General features: G+C 38.9%; 1 protein-coding gene and 1 long non-coding RNA gene across 4 annotated transcripts in view; both read right to left on the bottom strand.

Annotated features, from left to right (window-relative positions):
- Positions 1-4863: 4863 nt before the first annotated feature.
- LOC129350498 (uncharacterized) lies at positions 4864-9172 on the bottom strand. The gene is made up of 3 exons (XR_008603921.1): positions 8891-9172; positions 6083-7913; positions 4864-6019 (listed from the first exon to the last, which is right to left on the bottom strand). It is a non-coding gene; the product is annotated as an uncharacterized LOC129350498 (long non-coding RNA).
- An 8278-nt stretch (positions 9173-17450) lies between these two features.
- LOC111571748 (roundabout homolog 2-like) overlaps positions 17451-27995 on the bottom strand; it is an 85984-nt gene continuing 75439 nt past the window's right edge. For 2 of the 3 annotated variants that reach the window (XM_023275052.3, XM_023275054.3), the window contains 8 exons: positions 26965-27092; positions 26066-26338; positions 25080-25242; positions 24520-24777; positions 23516-23712; positions 21358-21519; positions 20991-21248; positions 17451-20275 (listed from right to left, as the gene is read on the bottom strand). In XM_023275052.3, the coding sequence (XP_023130820.1) occupies positions 20274-20275; positions 20991-21248; positions 21358-21519; positions 23516-23712; positions 24520-24777; positions 25080-25242; positions 26066-26338; positions 26965-27092 (1441 nt within the window). In that variant the 3' untranslated portion in view covers positions 17451-20273. The remainder of the gene's footprint in view (positions 20276-20990; positions 21249-21357; positions 21520-23515; positions 23713-24519; positions 24778-25079; positions 25243-26065; positions 26339-26964; positions 27093-27995) is intronic. The other variant, XM_023275053.3, reaches the window with a different exon arrangement.

Raw genomic sequence — 27995 nt, forward strand, 5'->3', positions numbered from 1 at the left:
GTTTTAAATACTGCAGTCACACGATGACAAGAATAAAGTTTGTCAACAAAAACTAAATCTGCTGGTGGATTCCACTAAAGTCCTAATAAATGATAATAAAGTGTGATACTAAAGGTTTGTGGTGCTAAAAATGTCAAAGATATCAAGTTGAACATCTGGATGGAGGATGATAAAAGTTGACCTTCTTTCATTTCTCTGGAGCCGACTCCATGGATTTTATGGATGGTGGTTGAAGACCTGCTCTTCTAGTCGTCTTCCTTCTAGTCGCTTCAAAAAGTCAGTCCATCCTGACCGACTTCAACACCTCTTCATGACAACTTGTTCTGCCTCCGACCTGGTGGAAACTCCAGAAACTCGGGAAAACCTGTCGAGACTCGAAGAACTCGTGGAGACTCGAAGAACTCGTCGGGCGGGGGAAGGTGTGGTGGGTGGTGGGGGGATAGAGGGGGGAGGCCGCCACCCACCTCCCCGCCTACTCTCCGCCCTGACTCCACCCAGACTCCGCCTTGGCTCCACCCATGTGGTCACTTTATTAACTACGATGCCAAAGGGACGACGAAATTAGTTCTTTGTATCTGATCTGTAGCTCAGTGAGTTAAGGATTTGCCTATGGAGCTGCAGGTCGCTGGTTCAAGACCAGACACTTCTTAAATTTTTATCAAAATCCTGACAAAGACAAAGAAAGAGAATTGCCGGTGGTGGGTCTTGAACCCACGACCTTCCAGTTGGTAGTCTGTCTTCTTATCCCCTGAGCTATTCGCTCAGATACTAATTCTTCTTTTTTTTGCGCATTTATCATCTATTTTTTGTCGTTTTCGAGTTTTTTTTTTTACTCGAGTCTCGACTCGACCGTTTTTCTCAGGAGGTTGGACTTCAGCCTTTGTGCTGGAGGGTGGAACCCTCAGTTCCAAGACTTTCCAAAGCCTCCAGACCTCCCGAGTCCTCAGGACCTGAGCTTTCAGACAGTCTGAGGGCTGAAATTTTCAAAGTCCCACAGTAGTTCTCTGTTAGATCTAACTTCCAGACAGTCCAAGGACTGATATCTTCTAAGTTCCTGAGTACTTCTCTGTTAGTGTGAACCTTCAGACAGTCTGAGGGCTGAAGTTTTAAAAGTTTCTCAGTACTTGTCTGTTAGTTTGAACCTTCAGACAGTCTGAGGGCTGAAGTTTTAAAAGTTTCTCAGTACTTGTCTGTTAGTTTGAACCTTCAGACAGTCTGAGGACTGAAATCTTAAAAGTTTCTCAGTACTTCTCTGTTAGTTTGAACTTTCTGGTTAACAGAAGCCTTAAAACTTGTGACCATGAGTCTTGATTTCACATTTAGACCATCCATCTGAGTTCTTCTCAGACCTTCACCTGTGGGTTTTTTAGAAATCCTCAACAAACTTTGATTCTCTTCACTGAACAGTAAAGTTTGTGGAGATCAGAAGGTAACATTAGTTTGATCGATGCCTTCAACTACTAGTAGACTTTATCTGGAAAGCAGTTTTCTGAAATGAGTTCTTAGTAAATCTGTCCACAATCAAACCAAGAACATAGAAAGAGGAAATGTTTGAAGAAACAACTTCATGTTTTCGTTTCAGACTAGAAAACGCTTTATACCTTTATCTGTTTTTGCTCTTTTTGATCGTTTTATTGTCTCTTCTGTTTAATTTGATCTTCTAAAGTCTAACTGGTGTCTTTTCAAATGTTTTGTCTTTAGTTTGATTCTTCTTAAATGTTTAGTTTTGCTCTTTTGTCACTTTTTATTCTTTTCTAATGTCTGATTTGATTTCCAAATGTTTTGTCTTTTTAATGTTTAATAGTTTTTTCAAATGTTTTATCGGCTTGTTAAACATTAAATACAATTAAATTATATTAAACAGACAAAATATTGAATTAGATAATTCAACAAGATACGTCATTATGAAATTAAACAAAATTTTTTAAATACAAATATTAAAAATTACAGATAAAATATTTTCCATAATTAAACATTTAAAAAATACAATTAAACAAGAAGAATATTAAACATTTTAAAAAATGCAAAACATTTAATTAGATTATTAAACATTTAAAAAGACAAAACATTTAATTAAAAAATTAAATGTTTAACTAGAAAATAACATATTAAATTTCTTAAATCTTTTTAATAAAACTTTTTAAAAGTTTTATTGTATTAATTTTTTCCTTTGATTCAATTGCTTTTTTTTATGTAGTTTATTTCTTTAATCTTCTTTTTCTGTCAAGATTTTAACCCCAACCTTAAAAATGAAATAAACCCTTAAATCACAATGAAAATACTTCTGTTGTCACAATCATGAGTTAGTCAATTATTCAGTTTATCAATTCAACTTTATTTGTTTCGCACCTTTTATGCAGATGACAAAACTAAACAAGCAAAGAAAAAAACTATGCTAAAACTATGATTAAAACTCAAAAACATAAAAAAAAAAAAAAAAAAAAAAAACATTTAACATGGTAATAAAATATGTTGTGTCCAGGGGATGGAGGGAGTTTATTGAAGTCTTCTTAGGCTCACATGGTAAATCATTTAAAATATAAACTTGATATTCAGTCTAAGGAAACTGCAGAGCGACAGAAGAACCAACAATATCTCCTGTTTTCGCCTTTAATGAGTCGACTCTTCTTGTGCTTTCAGACCAAAGAACTACAGACTCTTCACAACCTGCTCAAACTCTTGGTACAGGACCTCACCACACGGGTCAAGAAGGTTTCCATCTCATTTCTACTCTGCAGATCACCTTCTCCTGCTCAAACTGCTGACAAATGTTTCTGCTGCTCTAAAGTCTGGTCTCCAGAGCTTCCTAAAAACTCTCAAAGTCTCTTCTGCTGCAGGCTGCTTTGTAGAACTGTTCCAGAAAACCTCACTAAACCACATGGAGGGGCCTCAAGATAGTCGTCCAAATGAAACCATACAAAAACCAAACTAGCACAACCCAAACGCTAAAGTTTCCTGCAGCCTACCAGAGAACCTCTGAGAACAGAGAATCAGAACAGGAACTCTTACCTTCTGGACAACCAACATAGGTTCACAAACAAGAACACAGAATGTGTCTGACCAAAAACCTCGAAAGACTCACTACAGCCAAGATAAAGACACAACTCAGCTGGACCAAATCCACTAATCACTGCACACATTAGCACCATGTGCTAATTGTGGCTAAAGAACCACATTTACCAAGACAACTATCCAGTACAAAGCCCTAAAACACACCAAGAAACACATTAAAGACAATTTTACTGCTGGAAGCTGCAAGCCAATGCCTAAAGAACCAACTAAAGCATTGGAGCCAAACCCGGTTCAGTGGTGAACAGAAGCAGAGGAAATGTTTGTCTGCAGCTAAATAAAGCAGGAAGACACTGAGCTGCTCAGGTGTTCCTGATAACACCAAGCAGCCACCTGGACAGCCAATAGGAACACAGCTTCCTGGAAGTCCAGAGGGCTGGGTTAGTGAAGGAAATTTAGTTTAAAGTTGAGGCAGAAAGTTAACAAAGAAAGTTGAAAACCACCTTCTGATACCTGAAATCTCTGAGTTTTCCCACAAAGAACGCCTGAACATGTCAAACTGGTTTCATAGTAGAACCATCATTGTAAAAACATCATAGTATGGTGTGTTGCTCAAAAACATTAGGACCCTGCTGTCTAGGGTCACCGAGGAGCAACACAAAAACAGGATAAACGCTGGTTTCCAGGGGGTTAGGCGGATATTTATTTGAAAGAGGAAGTTTACAACAACACATGTGAGCAGAAAAACCAGAAAGTCTGTCTTTAGTTCAGCTGAAAATATTAGTTTTTGTCTTTTTTATTGACCAAGCTTTTCAGGAAGTAGATGAATAATTAAAGCTCTCATGTTGAAGTCCAACTTATTTTGGATCCTTGTGGAGAGTTTAATCTTAGAGTTTGTACAGCTGTTGAGTTTTTAGAGTCACATGGATTGTTTTGACATTTAATAATCAAGTCCTGAAATAAAATTACAGTTGTGGATTTCTGTCATTTAGTCTGGACTAAACAAATAACAGCAGCATAAATCTCAAGCGTCATTATGAGGAGTCTGGATTGAGGTTTCTCACTTGATAATAAGGATAAAGATAAACTTTATTGATCCCACAGTGGGGAAAGTTCACCGTTACAGCAGCTCGAAAGAAAAAGTATAAAGGCAGTGCAGGAATGGATCAGAAAAAGAAACACAGTGCAAAAATTGCAGAAAAAAAACATACAGATGATTTTTTTCTTCTTATAAATATGTAGAAGATTATATACAAGAGGATGAGGTATCAGGTATTGCACATTAGTAGGATGCGTGTCTAAAATGGGGGAAGAGAAAAGTGCAGCAGTAAACAGTACACGGTGGAGTTTATAGTGCAGCATTGTACAATAATAATAATGATCAAAACATGAAATTTAAGTTGGTTTAAAGGAATATTCCACCTTAAATCTTTGAATGTTGACCTAAAAGGTTGGTTTCAGGAAGTATTACACCTACAAGGTCCTCACGCATCCACCTTAAAGGAACATTCCACCAAAAATCCTTGGACATGCACCTAAAATGTTGGTTTAACCGAGTATTCCATCCAAAATCCTCAAAGAGACCTGAGGGGCTGGTTAAAAGTTATATTCTACCTAAAACCCCAAATATAGACCCGAAAGGGTGGTTTAGAAAAAATCCTTCAATGTAGACCAAAAAAAGTTAGTATGGAGGAATATTCCACCTGAAATGTAGACCTGAGAAGTTGGTTCGGAAGAATATACCATCCTAAACATCCTTAAATGTAGACTAAAAGACGGTTTGGAAGAAAATTCCACCTAGAATCCTCCAATGTAGGCCTAAAAGGTGAGTTTAATGGTATATTCCACCTAAAATTCACTACTGTAGACCTCAGAGGTTGGTCTGATGGTATATTCCACCCAACATCCTTGAACATAAACTTAAAAAGTTCATTCAAAGGAATATTCCACCTAAAATCCTTCAATGTAGACCAAAAAATCTTGGTGTAAAGGAGTATTCCACCTTAAATGTAGACCTAAAGGATGGTTTGGAGTAATATTCTACTCTAAAATCTTCCAATGTAGACCTAAAAGGTTGATCTGATGGTATATTCTACCCAACATCCTGGAACATTTACCTAAAAGGTTGGTTTAATGGTATATTCCCAGAAAAACCCTTGAACATTAGGCTTAATGGTATATTCCACCCAAAATACCAAGAAGTCAGTGTAAAGGAAATGTAGACCTAAAAGGATTGTTTAAAGGAATATTTAAATGATTATTTTCATTATTTAATAATCTGTTATCAGTGAGAACCCTGGCAAACTTATTTTCATCAGTTTTTTAGTGGAAGTCACAAATAAAGGAGCTCTTGGTTTTTCCCGGCCTTAGTGAGTCAAAAGCTGCTGTTTCAACACAGACACGTTCACATGCATCCACAAACCTCTCAGCACTCAAACATCCACAGACAGGAGGCCGGCTGGGCCGAGGCTCGGCGGCGTCCTCAGACCCACGAGTCGGGGAGTCGCTGAACTTGTTGGTCCGGTTTGAAGGCCTCCGTGTGGTCCAGTAGAAGTCCACGTAGTCGGTGTTGGCTTTGAACCGCAGCGACTGGCCGCCATCAGGTGGACCTGCTCGTCCTCGTAGGACTCCTCCTGTAGCCTTGAGGGAACCACAGGAACATTCAGTAGCTGTTGGAGTTCTTCCTGTCAGGCTCGTGGTAGAACGGCTCTGAAGAATCTTGTACTTGTCTTATCTGGAACAATCTAACAGCCTAAACTGTTAACAGCGGTGTAAAGAAGCAAACACACAGGCATAGATTAGGACTCAAACTAGATTTATTTTAGAAAACAAATCGGCTTAGAGGCATTTGTTCACACGTGGCTGAATAGGAGGCCGTCCAATCAGATTCAAGGTCTTCACTCTGTAGGTTGTTTGGTGAGACTCTTGGACCTCCATCAGCTGATGTGGATGTTTGATGGTCTTCCTCTCTAGTGCCAGATGATTCATCCATGAATTCAGCAGCTACAGACTGAAATGAAGCTCATGCTGCAGTTATTGAATTCCTGTTCCAGATCAAATGTTCAGAGTTCACCTTGAATGCAGCCGTCTGCTGTCTGATAGTTTTTCTCATTGTAGTCTTCAATAAAGTCTTTTTCCTCATATCAGGATGTGGTGAGACTCTTTCTCATTCTCTGCAGACGTCCCTCATTGTGCATCTCCAGAGAAGAAACAGAAAAACTGGTCACTGCTTCAGCATCACAAACGCTCTCCAGCATTGAGAGTGTTTTAGGAATTCATTCATTGTGTTGTGAACTTTGAAGGAGCAGAAACTTTACAGCTGCCAAAGATATGAGCTCCAATTCTGGATGTTTTAGGAAATGAAGTTCATCAAATGAACACTTGATTATTGCTGATAACTCTCAATAAATTACTGAAGAAATCCAACATAAAAACCTGTAAACTCTCAGGCAGCTTTTGTTAAAGTTTGTCTATAATTCTATCATCATGTTCTGGAACCAGGACTCTGCAGAAGTTCCTTCAAACAGATACTTGTGTTTCTATTTAAGGCCTCAGGTTTGAACATACAGCAGAGGATTAGAAAGGAGTGATTTTAATGTTTAAATCAGTCCAGTAAATGTTTGGAGTAAAAATTATTAAAATTTTGATTTAGATAGATTTGTGTCAAATAATATTGTAGAGTCTCACTTAAAAATATCCAAATGAATTCAGTGTATTTACATTTTATAGAATATTTGATTTTTTAATCTCAATACTGTAGGGTCTGACCCTAAATATTATAATAATGATGTCAATTTAAATAATATTTTAGTGCAGAGTCATAAACTTTAATCAGCTAAACTTGCATAATAAATATCACTGTACAATCTTAACCTGAACATTCATATTATTGAGGGAAATTTACATAAATCATGATATTCTAGAGTCTTAACTGGAATATTTCTAACATTAATCTTTTTGTATTGTGCTGATAAACAACAATAACCCGACTTTCAGATAATATTTGTTGTCTGTGATTGTGAGACTAAATTCCTCCACATTCTAGAACTGGACTGCATTTCCCAAAATGAAACATGGACAGAATTTAACACTCATGTATCCATGGCAACGCTAACGTTTCTGCTTCTTACCAAATTTCACAACACAAGTAAAGATTTTAATATAAACACTTCAGGGATGACTGCTGACCATAAGTATTCTGATCAATACTTCATGATCAATATCAGGACAGATGTTACAACTCCAGCTGTTGCATTAGACTGCAGTTATTCACAGAGAAATTAAAACATCACATTCCTCATAAAAACTAGATGGGACTTTTATTAAATAAAGTGTTGGTGAATAAACAGTGTAAAAAGTGCAAAGCAGCTCCATTAAATCAGGAGATGTGAGACTTCCACAGCATGGATCACCATCTGCTGTGTTGATTCATAGCTGAATGTCAGAATGAACTGAGCTAGAAAAGCTGCTTTGAGCTGCAACGTTACGGTCTGACAATCCAACACCATCACAGTTTTCATCTGGTTGTTTTGCTCCAACATGCTGTGAAGTTCAGTTTTTACCTGAATCAATACAGAGATTCTATTTCCAACCAAGACTGGAATAAAAATTAGAATGTTATGAGGTTATTAATGCAACTAAATCCTCTCAGATGGAAGGATTTACTTCTAAGTTCTAATTCAAGTTTCAGTTGGAGCACATTGCATTCACAAAGAAAAACAACGATACCTTCATAGCAACATTTAATAAACCTAAAGCTTCCCTGTTGGCACATTGGTGGAGTTTGTTACTGAACATCTGAACCTTAAATCCAGTGAGACGACCATCTTCAGTCGAGGCCAGTCAGAGAACTTCAAGACCTTCCATCGGCTGGACCAGATGTGGCATCATCTCCCTCTGAACATCTGGATGACAGGAGAAAAGACAGAAATCAAACACAGATCACAGAAATACAATTTATTCACTTTCATCATTTTATAAAAGTAGCATGAACTTTATTAAAACTTGACAATATCAGTAACGAAAGTAAATGTTTTTATCTCGTGTTGAAGCTAAATTTAAAGTCAATTTTAATGACAGTTTATCCTGAGAGGAGTGAGAATGGAGCTTTTCTTTCCTTTTTAGAATATTCCCTCAAAATATTCTGTTTATTATTGGCTTTAGAAGCATTTTTCTTTACTTATTTTTAGATACCTCAGACTGATACACTTTGCTGGTTTGCAGATAATTTCATGTACAATGACAATAAAGATCTTCTATTATAACATATTTTGCTAAAACAAGAACTGCAAACCTTCTCAACCATCTCTCACTCTGCAAAATTCCAACTGCGACCAAGAATTATCTGATGTAGTTTTTATTATAATCTTTACTGAACCAGCCCTGGAATTAATAAAAATCTGTATATGGACATGATTTTCTCTGATGGGACCACTATGGAAGCCGTAGTAACAATTAACTATCCTTCGAAGGGAAAGATTAGGTCTTCTTCAGGTGGATAAAAAAAAATGCTCTCCCTTAAAAAAACAAAAAACTGCATACAATAAAGTAAATCTCTTCTGCACTGCACACATACTACACTTTTGTATAACTCTGGATGTCAGAGTAAAGGCAGACAGATCCACCGATCAGCCACAACATTCTGACCACTGACAGCTGAAGAGAACAACATCCATCATCTTGTTCTAATGTAACGTTCTGCTGGGAAACCTTGACGTTCATGTGGATGTTTGACATGTACCACCACCTAAACACTGCAGGACAAACAACCCCCTAGTCTCCATGGCAACAGCAGTCCTTGATGCCAGCTGCCACCCTCAGCAGGACAAATTAAAACTCCTCAGGAGTGGTCCGAGGAACATGACAGAGCTAAGCTGTTCACCTGGGTTCCACACTCCCCACATCCAGATCTGATTGAGCATCTGTGGGATGGTCCAGGATCAGCCTGGTCTAGGTAGGACCCACCCTGCAACCCACAGGATCCACAGAATCCACAGGACATCCCCAGAGGTTCTGATGAACCACTGGGTCAGAGGAGTTTTAGCAGCATAAAGGGACCAACACAGTATTAGTCAGGTGGTCATAATGTTATACTGTTATATTGTCATGCTGATTATATGATCAGTAAATGTTACCATCAATTATAACGTCCACATTGATCAGGAAAAAATAAAAACAAAACTATCAGTTCATTCAGAAACTGTGGGGTTGAACCTAAAAACACAGACCTCAACAGCAGTTTGTTTCAAAGCAGAACACCAGCTGGTTTTCACTAAAGAAGCTTTCAAAGCAACATTTAAATGACAGTTTTGTTCTCATTAAGTTCACAGTCAGCCAAAATAATGTACACATGTCAGGAAAAGAAAAACTTTTATAAATATTTCATTTGTATAAGTACTTCTATACATATAGATAACTCTTTCAAAGTTTGATCAAATCACGATAACTCTGTGTCCTGTTGTACGATGTTTTCCCAACAGATGGCATTACCCTCATGAATAGAGCATCAACAAGTGATGTCTACAACACAACAGAAATGTCTGGAAGCCAGTGGCCACCACTTTGAGCACCTCTTGTAATTGTAGAGGCCAAAGATAACTTTTATTAGTCTCGTGATGTCTGAATAAATTTGGTATCGAAATATTTATGCAAGTTTTTCTTTTTTTAACTACAAATACATGCAGTAATAGATAAATACAATGGCTGGTTGTTAGTTTATTCACTATTAATGTCATTTTATATACTGGACTGAACTTGAGCAGTGGAAGAGAGAAGGAATTTAATGAAATTATGGAGATTCAGAGCGGTAATGTTGCGCAATGTTAAGCGCGGTTTAATTCAAACCAGCTGAATGTTAAACTTCAGTGCAGCTGAACAGGTTTCAATTAACCTTAAAGTAAAATAACTTTTTAAAAAGCTAAAATACACAGCAGAGAAATACAGGTTGAGAAAGTCAGTCTAATCATGACGGACAGCTGCGGCAGCAACTAACACAGGTGTTCAGCGGTAAGTTAGCCACGTGTCAATTAGCCCGCTAGCTAACTTAGCCGCTTAGCTAGCTAACGCGTCCGGACCAACTGCTCAAACACGACAAAACACAACTCTTCACAAGTCGCTGACTTAACGTACAACAAAATAACGCTCCTGGTTAGAAGTTCTTATCTTCTTACCGCGTTTTACTCCAAAAACAAGGTCAACAGCAGCCAGAGATGCTACCAGACGTTCCGACCATAGATATACATAGACTTGATCCGCTAGCGCGCTGTCTTCTATATTATCTGTGGTCTGACAATCGCTGCTCTCTGGCTCCGCCCTCTGAGAATCTTGTTGTCGTTTGGCTCCACACTTCCTGATGACCACTTCCGGTCTCAGAAAATGAAAAAACGGACCTTTTTTCGTTTCTGTCTCTTACTGATTTTACTTTCTTGTTATTCTAAATATAAAACGAAAATCAAAGCATTTAAAAAAAATCGTATATCCCTTTTTGATCATGAAAAGGAAAAACGCCTTCTATTTCAATTTCAATTTTTGTATTTTAAAACGAAAATCAAATAACCACTCGTTTTTTGTTTTTCAACACCCGTTTCAGAACGGAAAATCCAATTACCAGATCCGTACACAGACCCTGCAAGAAGTTGTTCTTAGTTGATTGGTTTTGTGAAAGTGTCCTGGATAAAGAAGACGGAAATGTGACAACTGCACTGTGGTTTAGAAAGTGAAATTTGTATGTTTAAAAGCAAATGAAATTAAAATGACAATATTCCAAAAAACATTCTTGAAAGTCATATTTTGAAAAGCTGAAATGTCATAACTCGAACCTCCTCAAAGATATTTGTTCATTCATGTTTTTGTAGTTTGGTGCCTTCGTTTCAACGATCACTTTCATGTTTATGCTGACTGTCTTTCAGTTTGTCCCATCGGTGCAGTAAACCCATCCCACTTTGTGGATGTGAGTAGAGGTGGATCAGGAGAAGAGGAGAAAGGAGAACTGAGAGGGTGTGATGAGATATGCCTTTTAATTAACCTCATTTATGAACCTTCAACAAGAGAGCAGCTGTAAGCTTTTGAAATGAAGACAGTATTTCACAGATCATTGCAGTACGCGTGTGTGTCAGGTTGACTACCGCCATCATCCACAAATAATTATACTGATTTTATAATTATATAGAGCTCGTTGTGATTTATTAACTAGGTGCAAACTGAGCCAACTGCACACTGCAGTGAAGTGACCTTTCAGACTGATTTGACTCAGTGTGGCTCCCTCTCACCTGGGAAGTCACAAACTTTGGGAATATGACAACCCGTGTGTTTTTAATTTCATTTTTTTAAACTTCCAATTACTCTCTTTTTGACATATAAATATAATATGTTGTCCTCATTGTTAAGTTATCGCTTAACATCTACATATTATAGGATGTTTCTTCTTTTTGAGTGCTGTAGTCAGTCTGAACATGCTTCAGTTCCTGCCTTCTCATAGCTGCGCATTTTTCAACCACTATTTACCTTTATTTGAGTATTTCGACTTTATGACACCATAATGATGATGAGAAATATAAAAGCCTGGGGGTGTTAGCGGAAAAATGGACTGGAAAGGAACACTTTCATCTCCATTTTTACCTGATTTATGTGATGATCAGAACACTACTGAAGCCAGCATTGCTTTGCTCCTTTGTGCACTGTATGCTCCTTAATTAGCGCCTCATGAGAACAAATCTACCACATATTTTCTATTCCATCCGTGATGGACATGCATATGTCCAGCCACCAGAACATGTGCTGCTGTAAGACATCTTTAAAAGACCACTTTCTCTAGCTGTCTTTTCACTTTGCTATAGCTGACAGCAGTGTCTGCTCTGCACCTCAGTCCACCGGGGCCTCATAATCTAATAAACAGATCTCATTAACAACCACAACATGCACGATTACATACACAAACTCAGATCAGGAAAAATGCAAAATGTGGTTGCAGTAGCTGTGATCATTTCACGGATAGCGCACATCCCTATAGAGCATTGCAGTTTCCTAATTGCTCATTAAACTGTTTACGAGAATTCTGTAAGAACTTCAATGACACACAGCAGAGCGGGTAATCTGCACAATGCACAATCCCAGTAGCTCTGTCACACACACGATCGAAACGGGCATGATGGTATATTCAAATTAGACTTTGAAATACTGAACATTATGTTTTTTGTCTGGTTGCTTCGAAATGATTAGAAGTTTGATATTGGTTTCTAATTTTACCAAGGTAGATGTTCTGTAGAGTGAATTTGCTGAAAAATGTATCTTTAAGATGCTATGAAATCCTGTTTGATCTTTGATCCGAATGACAAATAGTCAGAACACTCGAAGCTTTTATAGTCAATATTCTCATATTAACAATGGATCAGCTTAACTGCTTTAGTTCCAGAAGCTCTAAAAATCCGTTGTGTAACTTCTGCCAAGCACCAGTTGGTTGAATGACAAAGTAAGCTGACCATAGTAGAGCATTTAGCAGCTATGTTTCGCTTTTGAATCTGCCAGTTTATGAGCTTTTATCTGGTAATACAATAGAATACAATACGTCTGGTAATTTCCAGCTTTATGATCCATTTCTGAAGGTCAACTAATGGCCAACAGGAGCCACCAGTCATAATCCCAATAACTGAAGCCTTTTACAGTGATTAAACCATCAATTCTTACAATCCAATGTGCCACTCAACCTGGGAACAATTAAACTGCATGCTTGGCTGTTTACCAACTCTTGCAAATTTGGTTTTCAGAACACATACTGCCAGAGGTAAGAGGATCAGAGAAGGATGGCCTCTTGACTTTGCAAGTAGGATTGCTCTTTTCCATGAAGTGCCAGCAACCTTCTACCTCTGCATAGCAGAAGCTGAAACACTCAGCGTGAACAGAATGTAAAGAAGCACGGGCCACTCAGCTTGTTTCAGCCAAGAACTCCCAACACCAGAGGTTTTATTTCACAGGCCCTCCTGTAGACTCACTGACCCACAAAAACGCACAAGTCACTTCATCACCATCACAATCGGGATGCCACTTGTAGCCACAGTTTGTCTGTTTTTTGTTTTTTTTTCAGTCCATCAACTGGACTCACTCACTTGCTTTTTGACAGTAAGTGAAAGCACTTTACCTCTGGTTGCTCCTGTGCAAAATTTACTTTTTAAAAATGTTTTTTTTTCTCAAAGCAAACCGTACTGAACTTACTGTACAACTCCAAAAAATATCCATTGCACTGAGTTGTATTATTTATGTGTTGCAATGTGTTAAATTTAAAAAAAAAAAAAGATTTTGACATTGATTACAGGGAATAAGCAAGGGAACATGAAATGCATGAAAGAACAGCAAAGCATTTATGATGTTTTGTGTGGAGAGGGGAAGAAAAAGAATTCTCAAATGCATTTGCTGATGTGCTGCTACCTTCTATAATACATGAAAATAGCTGCATTTATGAGCTTTGGTCCTTCACAGCAGGTGTGAGGCACAAAAGCTATGCTTTCAATAAAACCTGTGAGACCATCCTGTGTTTCCCACTTGTGCAAAAGGCCTGACCTCCTTTACAGCCACAACACAGTGGGAGAGTTTTTTAAAAACCCTTTGTGTCCAATTATCACCTCAGCCTTGTATAATGTGCCCAGTATGACTAAATGATGTGAAAGGTAATGTTCTCTTCAATTCTCCCACAATAACTCCCATGATAACTCGTAAAAATCAACTTTCCATTTCCTCTGAGGTGATGATCGCATATATATATATATATATATATATATATTTTTTTTTTAAACTAGATTGTGAATAGGCATTATTTAAATGAAAACTTTAACATGTGACATTGAATAAGTCATGTTCATGCAATGAGCCTCTTCATGAATAATTCCAATAACCTGATTGCAACCAAATTGAATCCTGAGCAAGATTTAGTTTGGTGAGTTATGCTGTTTTCTTCTCAGGAAAACTATTTCTCAGCAGCATGAATGACTGCTTTCATCCCTGTCGTTTTCTTTCTCTTTTTTTTTTACCCCTTCTCAAGGACAACTGTCTACAGTGGGTTATTCAAGTGTTTGCCTTGGTTTCTAAGATACTGTGTGCATGTGTGTGTGTGCGCTTGTGCATGCATGTGCGTGAGCTGCCAAGTTTCATTTTCAATTTTGCTGTGTTTATCCAGCAGATTCTCTGCAATCTGTTGACAAAGAGGCAGCCATGACAGCTAGGGCAAATGTGGCAAAATTGCATGGAGGCTGACAGAAAAAAATGAAACTGATGGCTGTCAACTCTGAACAACTCTTTTTAAGGGGACGAATCTATAGAGGCAGTGTTGCTTTGTGCTGTACTGCAAATGAAAACATCTCCCCTGACCCACCAGCTGAACTACATTTGTCATTTGGGTGTTCAGTTTTCTCCTCTTACCAAGACATCAAATATTAAATCTTAGCTTAATTCAGGATATTTTTTTGCATTTGTTGTGCTAGTCTGTGAATGCTGAGTCTCAGCTGCATGTGGTTATTCACCCAATAAGATTGAAGTTTATTGAGGATAAGCAGAAAAGCACTGATCCAGGAAAGAAGTCTGGAAGTGATGGAGACATCGATTAGCTTCACAGCAGTGAAATAAACAGGTGGTGTCAGAGATAGGCAGCATTTCTCAGCTCTGAGGTGCAGTGTTTTCCACTGCCATTGACATCCTGGATGACAAGAAGGGTTCCAAGGTTGAGGACCAGGGGGCTGCAGGAACAGTGGGGCTGAGTGGAGAAGGGGTGCGGTGAAGTAACAGGGCACAAATTTATGATTTCAGATTTACTGCAGTTGTGTTTGAGGAAGATTACTTTCTCTTAAAGCAGGCAGTTGGTGAGGAATTAGGAGGTGTCAGAGATAATGAATCTGCTGGTGAGGTGGAGCTGGCTGCAGCAGTGGTAGATTCAAATTTGTTTATGGAGCTATATCACTGTCTGTCACTATAAAAGTTGACTGTGAACCAGGGGAGGATGCCAAGAGAGGACTTATGGTGGCAGATGAGAAGGGGATGATAAGTTGTCAGAAGCTGCACTCAAGGCAAAGAGGATGATACCATGGCTTCAGCATTGCACTGGGGCAACATTTTAAAAGCACACACTCACATTGGCAACGAGTTACAAAGATTATAAAGGGAGATTTTTAAACATAATGGGAGTTAAAGGGATTTTAAAAATGGAAGGAGGGAAAAAAAAACTGTGCTACTTCAATTTAAAATCACTCACAAGGAAATTATGCCACAAAGTAGAAACATGGCTGAGCAAAAATGTTTTAGAATTTGCATTTTAAGGGACAAAGGTTGTGATAATGTGTTAGTTGTTACACTGCATCGGCAAAGAAAATCGACCACCATCAACCTCAATGTGGGATTTTCCTGTGTCAAAAGGAGTTTTTGCCATATTTAGGACATGATTGTGATATGTGCATTAAAAATAGCAAGTTTTGTATAATAGATTATTCCAGTTAATACACAAAAGTTCAATATGCAAAGTACCAGACAAAAAAAAAATGTATGTTCATCTCTTGTGTGTTTTTGCATATTGAACCATGATTATCTTCCAGACTAGCTGTGACTAGTCACTGTATGTACACACCTGAAACTACAAGATGAGCATAGAGAAACATCCCCCCTTCAGTGCATGAATTTGAAAACCTCTCATGTCAATCTTGCCTTGGCTCAGTGAAATTCCCATGACAGCACCAGCAGACAATGTGTAAAGTCAAGGTTTCTGAAGAAAAAAAAAAGAAAAATTGGGCAATAGTGCAGAGAGAAGCTGTCCAAAGTAGAAAGGCTAAAATACAGATGTATTCTCCAGGGAGGCCTCCAGTAACTAGAGATGGATTTTGGTGCCAGAATTAAACTGTTGTCTTGGCTGAGACATCTGGAGGCTGTGAGTCAGAGAAAGTACGGACAAAGATACATATCAATATTGGCGCGCATCTGTATTCACTTAAATACTCCCTATCAGAGACCTCGAGGAGAGACTTCGCTGCTTCATGTCAGTGGCACAATGTGAAGTGGCAACACAAAAGGAGTAGATGAACCATCAGGGTGAACAAGATGAAAATAAATTGGTCACTGAGGGAGACCATGAGACCACTGGCCTTTAGCTTACCCTCAGGGTAGCTGAGCTGCGGAGTGGGAGTCTCGGTCTCAGGTGGGGCGCATGCAAACCACCACACTGTTTCAATGTTGCAATTAGCCAAATGTCATGAGTCACAAATCAGCCTTTTCCAGGCAAGGTTACACATAATCATACTGAAAAGGTTGTCCACCACATGTTGGGAAAATTTCATGAAATGACACAGCTCCTACTGAATTGGGATCTAAATAAACAAGGGAGTGAAGTTCCCTTTCTTACTTAAAAAGGAGTAAAAATGCAGGTTGATGAATGTGGTTTACTTGCCAAAGCTTCATGCTGTAAAATACTATGTAAATCATCATGTTGGTCATGTTTCAAACTGTAGTGGACCTTTCCAAGCTCTGTAATCTACTTTTCTTGAGATTTCTTGTGTCTAAAACTGGCTCCACATTGGAGTGGAAGCATTGCAGCTATTGATATCCATATGTAAGTATGCTAATATTGGTTCACTTGTTGTTATATCTTAAATAAATATGTATGCTGACAATATCTGTGTGAAGCTGATTTTGATAATGCAAACAGCCTGTCATTAGTTTTCATTTTCTTTTATGTAGATCTAGATAACTTACCCATGAAGTATTTTTTTTTTTTGCATCCACAATGACGCTTTTACAGGGCACACTGATAAATTGAGTCCAAATTACTTTAATTTTGGCAGTTTTGTGATGGCAGATGCACTTGCTCAAAGAAAAAACACGGAGCTTAAAGTGGGTCTTAAATTTCGCTCTTCTTTTTGGGAAAACTATGTGGGTTTGCAGGAAATATCTGAAGTCGTATTCTGCTTCTTTGTTGTTGTTGTTGTTGTGAATATGAAATATAATAAAACACTCAACCTGGCAAATTTGCATCCTTAAAGGTGAAACTGTCTTCTTCACTTCACTTACAAAGGGGTAAAAGGTCGGGGTGGGCTACAGAACTGCAACCCTGCTCCTGACCCCGCTCGCCCCGGGTGTTCTAGTATGAAGATGCAGCATGAATTTTACATAAAGCCTGAAAAAGTAAGGAAAACACATAAAACAGACACAAGCAAACTCTTACTCGCTATCATATGGAGCGTCCAAACCTCCAAACCATCAATAGCTCTTTTAAACATATAAACATCTTTAATTTGAACCCAAATATTCACTAAAATATTGCCCTTCTAGTTAAAAAGCAAACACAGTCTGTATAATGTGTTCATTCCTGCCCCCTCACATTGTTATTACAACACCATCCAAATAATGCCTGCAATCAAAAATTTATGCTTGTAATGTTCAGTATGAATAATTTACTTGTTAAAAAAAAAAAAAAATTCAAGCTGCTTTAGTTGCTTTATTGTCATTATTACTACAAGTGCTTTTCATGGAAAAAACGGACCTCCATTACAAGTGTTTTTGTCAGTTGTTTGTAGCAATGTCTGAAGAAGTGAAGCAGTTTGAGGCCAAATTGGTCCCCTGAGGGCTGAAAAAGTATATCAGCAATAAATATGTTACAGTAAACTGATTTTTCATCCAACCAAAGCCACAACAACCTACAAAGTCAGCACACCATTCCGTGAGCAGTATATTAAGCTAAATCCTTCTAAGACAGAACTGTAGCTATATGAATGCAGGCAGGGCTCTGTAATTGGGCTCTGTGGGCTGGGCTATGTGTTTCTGTTCTTCCATTAAACTCTTATGTAGTACAAGCTGGGGAAATTAGTTGGGGTGGAGGGGCTGGGGTTTGTAATGGGTGTTAGGCAAATTGACTCAAAGTGATATAGAATTGATTACACTGTACTAAATCTTTTGTCCTCATGGCACTTCTGGAAGTAGATGGGATATAAAGTTGTAATAGTGGATTGCACATTGTGTCCCCTGCCTGCACAGTATCTGCACACTGTCCTAATCCCTGTCCATTCATTTCCAGATACCAATATTGACAGGCTGTCCCACTGTGTCTGTAACACATATTGCATCGTCGCCTGTAGCTATCCCCGACATTGCTGATCTGTACGAGCAGTAACAATGCTATCTTCAGGTAACATGGAGCCGTCATGTGGCCCAGAGATAACCGAGGTGGAATAACAGCCCATGTCGGCCAAAGTTTAAACAACAATTAAGACAAAATTATTTTTTTAAAACAGTGAGTCAGTCAATTCCTGGAGCAGATGCACTATTCCTGCGTGTTTGCTTAGGTGTGCAATATCACATATAAAGCATGGCCTCTGCAATATGACTGTGTGGAGACGTCTACAAAATGCAGCTAAAGTAGGGGCATTAGTCAGAATAAAATAGAATTAAATCCATAAAGTCGGGCCAAGCCAGCAGAATAGTTCTTCATTTTTTTGCATTGGTGTGAGCCAAATGTTTAAATTGATGCTCATGTTTTCTTCAAAACATATTTCTTGTGGCTAAAACTTCTAACACTGAGATTTCAAGATTTTTCCAAAGGTGACAATGTGTCTTTTATCTAACTGTGCAACAAAAAATATACATGATATTATATTATTCCTTTTGGCTGTGAGTCCAGACTATATTTCATATCTGAAACCATTTGTAACTGGCTGTAAATGGAGGTGAGGCTCTGTCAAATTCCACTTTTTTGGGTAAATACAAACAGTGTTTCAGACTTCAGGCACTGTAAAAGGAGATCCGGTTCATTTTCACATACACATTTTATTTTGCATCAAAGGATTGAAAAATGGCCCTACTGTATGTGGCTGTGTATTCCTGAGGGCAAACCAATCTGGCATGTAAAGATTCTTCAAAGGGAGAGCCAGAACCAGAACAATGATCAGAACATAACCATTCAAACAAGCGTAAAGACACTGCATTCTGAATCTCATTGGCAGAAAATGCTAATTGGCTGCTTTTTTAAAACTTTGCAAAACATCTTTAAATTTTGGCAGTCATTTAAGTCTATACACCTTTGTAACATGATAGTGTAAATCCATAACCATTCAGCAGTGTGGTACAGAACACAAAGACAAATCAGTATTATTTCTTTGATCTTTAACATCACATTAAGTTGCCAAAAAATCTCGCATCCTATTTGTCTGCAGGTAACATTAGGACATTTTAATGCATCTTTCTCTGCTGCACCAAGGTAATGCATGTGACTTCCACTGGGTCCCTTTCATCTTCTTATTTCCTTTTACTGTCTTGAATATTGCACTATCATCATGTCACTGGATGTAACTGGAAAGGAAAGAAATATATATTATTTATTAACATATTCTTTTTTGGGAATGGCAGAGAAGTACCTATTTTCCTATGTCTTTGCTTTGGATATCACAACTGATGAGTTGCTTTGTTACCATAAAAAAATGTTCTGGTAACCATCTGCTGAGAACCATTGTTAGTATAATGCATAATAGGATTCCCAGCAAAAAAGTATGAAACACAGTTAGTTATTTTGGCATATTAGTTCCAAGTATTTACCTGTGTTTTTTTTTTCCACCTTGTAACTCTCAATATATGAGTATTTCTCAAAACAATTACAGCACAGCCAAGTATATATCTTCTGTTTATGTTCTGTTTAACATAGACGTCCCTCTTTGCCATTATGATTCTCCTCCTCAGCTCAGCTGACAATGAGTTTGTGCTTATTTTCACCAAAAACGCTCTGTGCAAAGTACAACAATACAGTAGCTTCATCAAAATAAGCTAACAGTTTGAGCATTAATGAAAAATGATTCACAGTAATAAATCACAAAAAGAGACAACATTGGGTTTGGCTTGCATAGCAAAGCAAAAGAGAAAAAACATTAAAAAATATATTTACAAATTATGCAAGTCCTTTTTCATTTTAATTAGTCATTTTTGTTTGTGTGTTTTAGTCTTCATCTCCACTGTGTGAACGGATGTACACCATGTGACAGAAAATAGAAGCGGACATATAACATACTGTTTACTCTTTTGAAGAGGGGGATGAAAATAACATTGTGAGAGTGGTGTCTGTGTCTGTACATGACATTTACAGCTCTGCATTTTATCTCGCACAATTTTGTTTCTTGGTCTTCATTCTGTCTCCTCTCTGTCTTCCCAACATCATTCTGTGTCACTCGCAGAGAAAAAAAAATCTCATCGCGCTTATAAACAAGGTGTCCTGGGACAGGCAGGCAGCAAGTGCAGGGGATGACGCTTCACATAGACTCTGAAAGACAGGCAGGAAGACACGGAAAAAAACAACAGCGTTAAAGCAGGATGCTCAATACTTCACTTTCAAAATCTGCATTTTTATTTTGACCCTCTCAGGATATATCAAGATTTTATTTAATATTCTATACACCAAAACTGCAAAAAATAGCTGCACATACTCTAATTATTTTCAGATATTTTCAGAGTTTAGTATGGAATAAAGTCTGTGTCATTATAACTGAAGAAAATCTACCAACTTTCAAGCAAAAACTAATCAAGTTAACCTAAACTGAATGAGTTTGAAAGCAGAACTTGCAATGAAATTATACAAGTCCTATATTTAATTAGAATAATCACACCTTTCCTGAAGTTTTCTCTTCTGGCCTCACCTGCTGCTTTAAGTGGTACAGTTTAATTTATTTCCCCCCTATCAGCTTCTTCTATTTCTCAGAACTGGCGATTATAATTCAAGGCTTCTGAATTAATTTAAATAATGTGGCTATTAATATAATATACCATCATCTGTGTTTACTCAGAGCTCAAAGGCAAAGATTTGGAAAAACCTACATATCAAGTTTATTCAGAGAGTAAATTAAATGGTAAATAAATGATTTAGTAAAAACTTCCGTGTTATTGCTCTCCATGAAACCTGTTTGCTTTATTAGAAACATCCTTCATGTATATTCATATGCCTAGCACACTGATACATCCCCATGAGGAATAATTCTTACAGTGTTCCCTTTTCTCTGTGCCGTTTGTGGAAGGATGTCCGTTGTGGGAGGGGTCTGTGCCAGGTCTCTTGTGGGAGCCCCTGCTCAGGGTGGCCCTGCCGGATGATGCTGTGCCACTCCAGGAAGCCATATGCTGCCGCTCCAGCGTCGACACGGTCACCATGCACTCCTCAGAGGGGTCTGAGGCCGCAGCTGCCCACGAGCTGTGCATGTGGGGGCCCATGCCATGCAGGGACTTCATGGCCGGTGCGTGGGCTGCTGAGTGGATGATGAGGGTATTTGGCAAAGTACAAATGAGACATAAGGACGCATGGAATTTACTATAAAAGGTGGATTCTTTGATAAATAATGTCAAGCCTGAACTCACCGTCTGTGTTGGTGTCTCTTCGTCTGGGAAGAGTTCCAACCTTGTTTGTCTGAGGTTTGTGGCCAGTGAGTGGTGCCCTCTTGTGTCCAAGGCTATGTGAGCCCTGTGCACCATGGTCTGCGGCACCATAGGCATCTGAGTGACACTGCTGGGAGGCTTTACCTGCAATGAGATGCAGCAGAGAGACAGCATTTAAAGGTAAATGTTTGACTAAGAATTCATAAAACAAGCATTTGACTCAGGTCACACATTAACGAGCGTGACATGAATGTATGGAATCAGCCAGATGTGTGTGTTGCAAACAAAACAGAAATAGTGTTAAAATTGAAATCACAGCGGAAAAGAAAAGTTTTTTAGTTTTCTTTTTATTTGTTAGAGCAATATAAGGAACTTAGATGGAATACGTATTAGCAAACGTGCCATTTAAAGTGACACTCCACATCTGCAAAACGACACCCTCTGTGGAAATACTGCCACCACAAAGACTTCCTTCATGTTTCGAATTACTGGACTGAAGAACTTCTCTCAAGGGTGCCAAAATGCACTTCTGAGATAACGACTTAAAATATGTGACAGCTAAATATGAGTTGATAAAATGTTTGCATTGCTAATATTAGTGATTATTTTTAGTCGCTCTGACCTGTAGCTTGCCCTGCAATGGGTTATTAAAAGTGTTAAAAATTCATATTCTCAATGCACAAGCCAGTGTTAACCTATCAAACAATAGAGTCTAAAAATGGTACAGTTGTGTCCCAGTGGGAGAAGTCATCAGGTTTCTCTCTAAAGAAACACTTTCAGACAGAAACCTATTTATAAATGCATCAAGCCTTAAATGTTAGATGTGTTACTACTAAAGCAGTAAAAATATGATATGGCTTCAATGTCTATCCAAGAATGACTTCAAGTAAGTTTTAGCAGACTGTCTGAATATCTACGTACGGATATAAAAGGGTGCCCGTGATTTAGTCTAGAATATCTGAATAATTATAAGCCTACGGAACTGTTTACCAATTATAGTTTCTGCATCACTTTTGAGTGTCAAGCACTGTCCCTTCTGACTTCATAAACATGTTCCTGACATATTATGTCGTGTCCTAAATAAAACTAGACTAGTGTGTGCTGTGGGCAGCTTGCACGCATGTGATTAACTGGTCTATTGTGTGCTTTGGTCTTTGTTCTATGTAGCGTGTCCATAGGTGATAGTTGAGCCAGCCAAAGGACTGCACAGTGTTTTCTCCCCCAGTGAGCCTAAACCCCATTGGCAGACATAATGTTGATATTGGACGAGTCTGCTAAACCTCGGATTAGTTAAAAGGATGATGTTTTTTGAACACTGAATGCCACGTTTCTGCTATTTTTCATTTTATTATTTTTTACATTATTATCTTCTGCATGCTAAATGAAATGCTTATTTAGTGAAAGAAAGTGGTTAAAACTGATAAAAAAAAAAAGAGCCACCATTGTTAGTCATAGACACATGCATCCATCACCTTTTGCCCACCAGGAAATTACTTTTTGCTTTACAACATAAAGAATACACTTCTTTCAATGGAGTCGTAAGTGTGTACTACAAAACTGTCCAATATGAATGCAGTTCCTATCAACAGTGGCCTCTTAAGCCACATGTATAAGGGAAAGTAGCAGAACTATCTCCTCTTTTATATGGGCAGTGCACAGAATTTTGCATACCAAATGTAAAATTTCTGCTAAAAACATATTTGCGTTTGTTACATTTTACCACTTTTATCTGTATATACTGCATTTCTTAATTTGCAAGTAAAGATTAGAACAAAAACATTCCATCTGAGCCGCACAGGGAGTAACAAATATGTCTAAATCTGTTCCTTTACCATTCATATAAGTTATGAACTAAGAACTATTTAATAACACCATTCATGTGCTTAAATGTTGCATTCTTTTAATTAAAAAAACTGAATAACATCTAGAAAAAAGTGTGACGTAAATAAAATAATACTCTACAATAGGTTTCAGTATTTTGCACGACTAATGGACACTTCTTTGAAATCATTATTGATGTGTGTTTAGAAATGATGTTGTGATCATCAGGACAGTTGTGAGCATGTCCTGCAATTTAATTTTGACGCTTTTATATCCCGTTCATTTAAAAGCAATGACTACAACCAATTTAAAAACATACCTGAGCCCTCATGGTTATCCACACTGTGACCAGGAGTGTATTCAAAGCCACACAGATTTTTCGACACCACAGCGTATCTTTCATCCTCCTCCTCCTCGTCTTCCTCAGAAAGGAGAGTGGTTCCCAAATCCGAGCCCAGTGTGCTGGACATGAAGTCCATTGGGCTGTTGGACACATTCGGGCTGCTCTTCATATGCCTAATTAAATGTGTGGGAAATGTTGTGTGTTAATAAACAAATTAAATGCTAAAAAAAGCAGTAAAGGTTGAATAACAGGCAGGGAAAACACTGCAAAACACACATTAGAATGTAAAATCAGTGGATATTCAGAAGAATAGAGATGCAATGCACAGAGACTATGAATGCCTGCAGTGATTTCACTGATTACTTTCTCAGCGCTAGTGTGTGTTGTGCTAACACAATGGAGTTGTAATTGGACTGGATAAAGGATATCTGGATGGGCAGGGCTGTCACCAACATGCCTGTTATCTCCCGCACAGCTGTCCTCCATGATGGCTCACATCCCACCATAGAGGAGATGCATGCATAATTACCAACTCTATTTACTGATGTCAGGACAGCATGTAAGACTAAACCCAGTCATTACCCTCCGACACATGTCGCCGCTGACTTGTCAAGTTTTCCAATGCTCCATCAAAGGTGTAATCAATGCAGAGATGTTTTTATCGCTCGCAAGGCACATGGACCGCAGGTTTGGCCTGACATATGTAAATACCAGCTTTAAAGATGCTCAAACATTGGCCATTGATATGCAAAACTCAAACTATCAACAGTAGAAAATGAATAAAATTACAGGCATCTCTCGAATTGTGCAAAGCAAACATATTTGAATGAAATTATAACGCCTACATACAGGCTTTCAAAAGATTTCACACACACGGGTCTTCTTGCCAGGAAAAAAAAAAAAAAAAAAAAAATATATATATATATATATATAAAAATAAATAAAACTGTAGTTGCCTGGAGCTGTAAAGGCATTCTTACCACGCTTGCTTCGCCACCTCATACTGGTACGCTCTGGTCAGCTCATCCAAGTGGGCCTGCAAAATGGATTGCATTTCTTCATGGTGGGTAGTGCTGAGAGCAGAAGATGAGGGCTGGCTGAAAGGAGCTGCTGCCGGCGAGGACGATCTTCCTCTCAGAGGTGGAGTAGGACCTCTGTCCTCCTCTACTTCATTGTCCAAATTCTGGTGGTGGTAGGTCTGGACGGACAAAGGTGGGGCCCAACTGTTGCTGTCATATCTATGACAAAACAGAAGAAATATGTAAGTAATTTATTAAAAATCTAAAAAAAAATCTTCCAAATAGTCTGTAGTTTTTGATATATTCAAATCTTTTTTAACTGAGCTAAATGTAGTGCTCTAAATGTTATTATTAAAGCAAATTACATGTGGAGGTTTTGTCTGAGCTCCCACATATCCACACAGTGGGCACAGGTGCATGTATTATGACCTCTGTGTTTGCATGTGGCTCTTCTGCTGATGTGTGTTTGCTGTGTTTGTGTGTGCCACGGCAGAGATTGATGAGATATGAATGTATCTTACCCTCCTCCGTGGTTTTCCTGGGGGTAACGTTCAAGGTCAACCTCGGTACCAGGGAGAGGGTGCATGGGTGGTGGAGGCAGGGGCACGTTAGCCCAACATGTCCCATTTGATTTAGAGGTTTTTGTTCCACCCTTCACCTTCTTTTTCTTCCCAACCTTTGCACCTGGGGGGTAGGTAGAGAGGAAAGGATGTTAAGCCTTTACCACAGAAATCCAGAAATCCCTGTATCCCTACACACCAATATTATTCTACACCGGATTCACACACACACACACATGCAGCACTGCTTTAAAAGCCATCTTCTATCATTCTCTACTATCTGAACTTTTTCAAATCTGTCTCCCTCCCCCCACTGTTCATTATTTCCCTTTTTGTGTGCTGACAGCACATTAGAACATTTTCTAAATGTTGACATTTCTTAAAGAGGCATCAAAACCTGCGGCAAACCACTTTAAGTTGCTTCCATACAGCTTCCCCACTTGCTCTACTTTATCTCCGGTAAGCCTGACATTTAGCAGAGCACATAGCCTATTGTGCAAAACTACAAAAGTACAGACAGAAATGCCTCGGCGACTTTACTAAATGTATATAAGCTGAATAAACAAACTCAGAACATGGAGGGATTTTCTGCCATCACTAATCAAATTAACCCACAGAAATGCATCATGATTGTGTGACATTTCTGGGCTAGATAAGCTCCCAGGGTAGAATTGTGATGAAGACAGAAGAGTAATTAAGAACATTATCCTAAGGGTCAATTTTTAGCGAATATGTAAATAAATTCCCTGCTTTCCATTTTGCTCTTTCCCTGGTTTAACATGTGCTAATTTCACAGAGAAAAAAGAAAAGCACTATTGCCTGTGATTTTATTGCACTGCTACAGTCCATGGAGACCAAAGACAGATTCACAAGAGTGAAAACAGCACACCACAAGAGAGGGAGAAAAAAATAAATTGAGATCTAGCTTCTTTCATCATGGCTCTCACCACTGCCAGGGCGTCTGTCAGTTAGCGAGTAGCCCAGGTTTGCTATTTCCTGCTGGGCTTGGAGAGAAGCCTTCCAGCGGGGATCTGGCCTATCCACAGCCAGCTCGTGGAAGCTGTTGGACTGCAGTATCTGAGTGGTGGCATAGGGGGTGGGCTGACTGCCTCGCGCTGGGCTGCTGTAGCCTGCCTTCCCCATGAAGTCAATACTGCTGTAGATGGCACCATCAGACAGCATGGTGCCCGTCTTCTCCACCGCTGCAGACGGTAAAACATCTGAGACAAAAGGGGGATGAAGACAGAGCGAGGAGGGAAATGGAAAAAGGCATCATAGAGAGATAAGTTGACATGAAGTTAACGATCTTTAAGGTCATTAACACTCCCTGCTGCTCTGGCACTCTCTATTAGTTAAATACAGGTCTCAAATGGACTTGATATAAATGAAAGTGATTATCAACAACCGTAATTAGCATGCAGCACTCTGTGGGAGCTTGGTGGAGTGTTCACAAGAAGGATACTCAAACAGCGCTAACCTTCAGCTCCACTGTCTACGTATACAGCCTACAGCTCGCCAGGGTTCCACTGGACTTTGAGGATATGCAAACAATGCAAACCCATACACGTGGACTGTTCATCTTAAACATCGAAAAAATGCACAATGGCAGTGCTTGACAAAGAATGACAGGCAAAGTATATCCAAACACTGAGAATTTAAGCCAAATATCAAGCTTGTCAAATCAAATTAGTAAAATATAGCCCTCAAAGGCTCTTTTAATTTGTGTGTGTATGTCTATGTGTGATGTCCTGTCACTGTGCTTCCCAAAGGATGAACGTCAAAACTGTCCAACTGGGCATTGCTGAAACCGTGCCCTTCACCACCACAGCTTATTTATGTTTCTTACCTCCTCGGCCAAAGTTGCTTCCGCCTTTCGGGCTCCCTAAACCGCCATTAGCTGGGAGGCTTGTGGAAGGCCAGGAGTCAGCCAGCCAGGGGAGGCCTGGATCGCCTGCCTTTAACAGCCCTGGACGGCTGTGAGAGGATGTTTGAAAGAGATAAGAAGGGCGTAGAGGGGTGGTGGAGACAGAGAACCGGTGACATTGTTAAATATTCAGCCGACCCGGTAACGGTATTGCTCATTTTCTTCCTGCCGCATCAACAACAAATTGATGTGAAAACTCATTCAGCATATTCTCGCCTGTGGAGCAGCCCAGCACACAGGCAACAATAAACAACAGAGAGACATAAAATGGCAAGTCTATAAATCAGACTTCTGCCTCCCCTTAACTCTACCACCACGAACTCCCCCCGGAGAAACAAGGCAGGCCTAAATACACACTAAATCCACTTTAGAGCCTTCGCACAACAGAAATTTACATTTTAAATTGAGAATCATGGACAGCCTCTGGCAGATCAGCTACGCTGGTGCACCGTCTCCATAGCAACAGAGACAGCAAAAGCCCATTAGGTGGTTTAGGAAAGCTACCATGTCATTTTGTCTTTGTGAAATACAACGGTCATGAATTCAGGCTTTGACTTCAAGGTAGGAAAGTTGTGGGCAGCAATTCAGGGAGCGAGAAAAAAAAAAAGACAATTTACAACCTCTTCATATCAGCTGCGGTGAAAATGGCAAAACATCCACATGCCTGCACATTAGGTAAACATATTCTGTTCGCATATGTTGACTTAATGTGCAACTACACAGTGAATTTTTCACAGCTGACTTGGTGATGGCTCAAAGGTGTTCAAACAATTACGTCAGTAATTTCCATTTTAAACTACACAAGCTTATACATACATTTACATATATTTGCTTGGGAAAAAACATGCCAATGCCAGACACAATAACACGTGTGTGCACATTCAGTGCGGAGAAACACACTTGTGCAAAAGGGTTTGTCAAGAAACTGTTTATTTTTAGTCTATTACTTGCAA

This window comes from Amphiprion ocellaris, chromosome 14 (genome assembly GCF_022539595.1).
Source record: "Amphiprion ocellaris isolate individual 3 ecotype Okinawa chromosome 14, ASM2253959v1, whole genome shotgun sequence".
Taxonomy (NCBI): Eukaryota; Metazoa; Chordata; class Actinopteri; family Pomacentridae; genus Amphiprion; species Amphiprion ocellaris.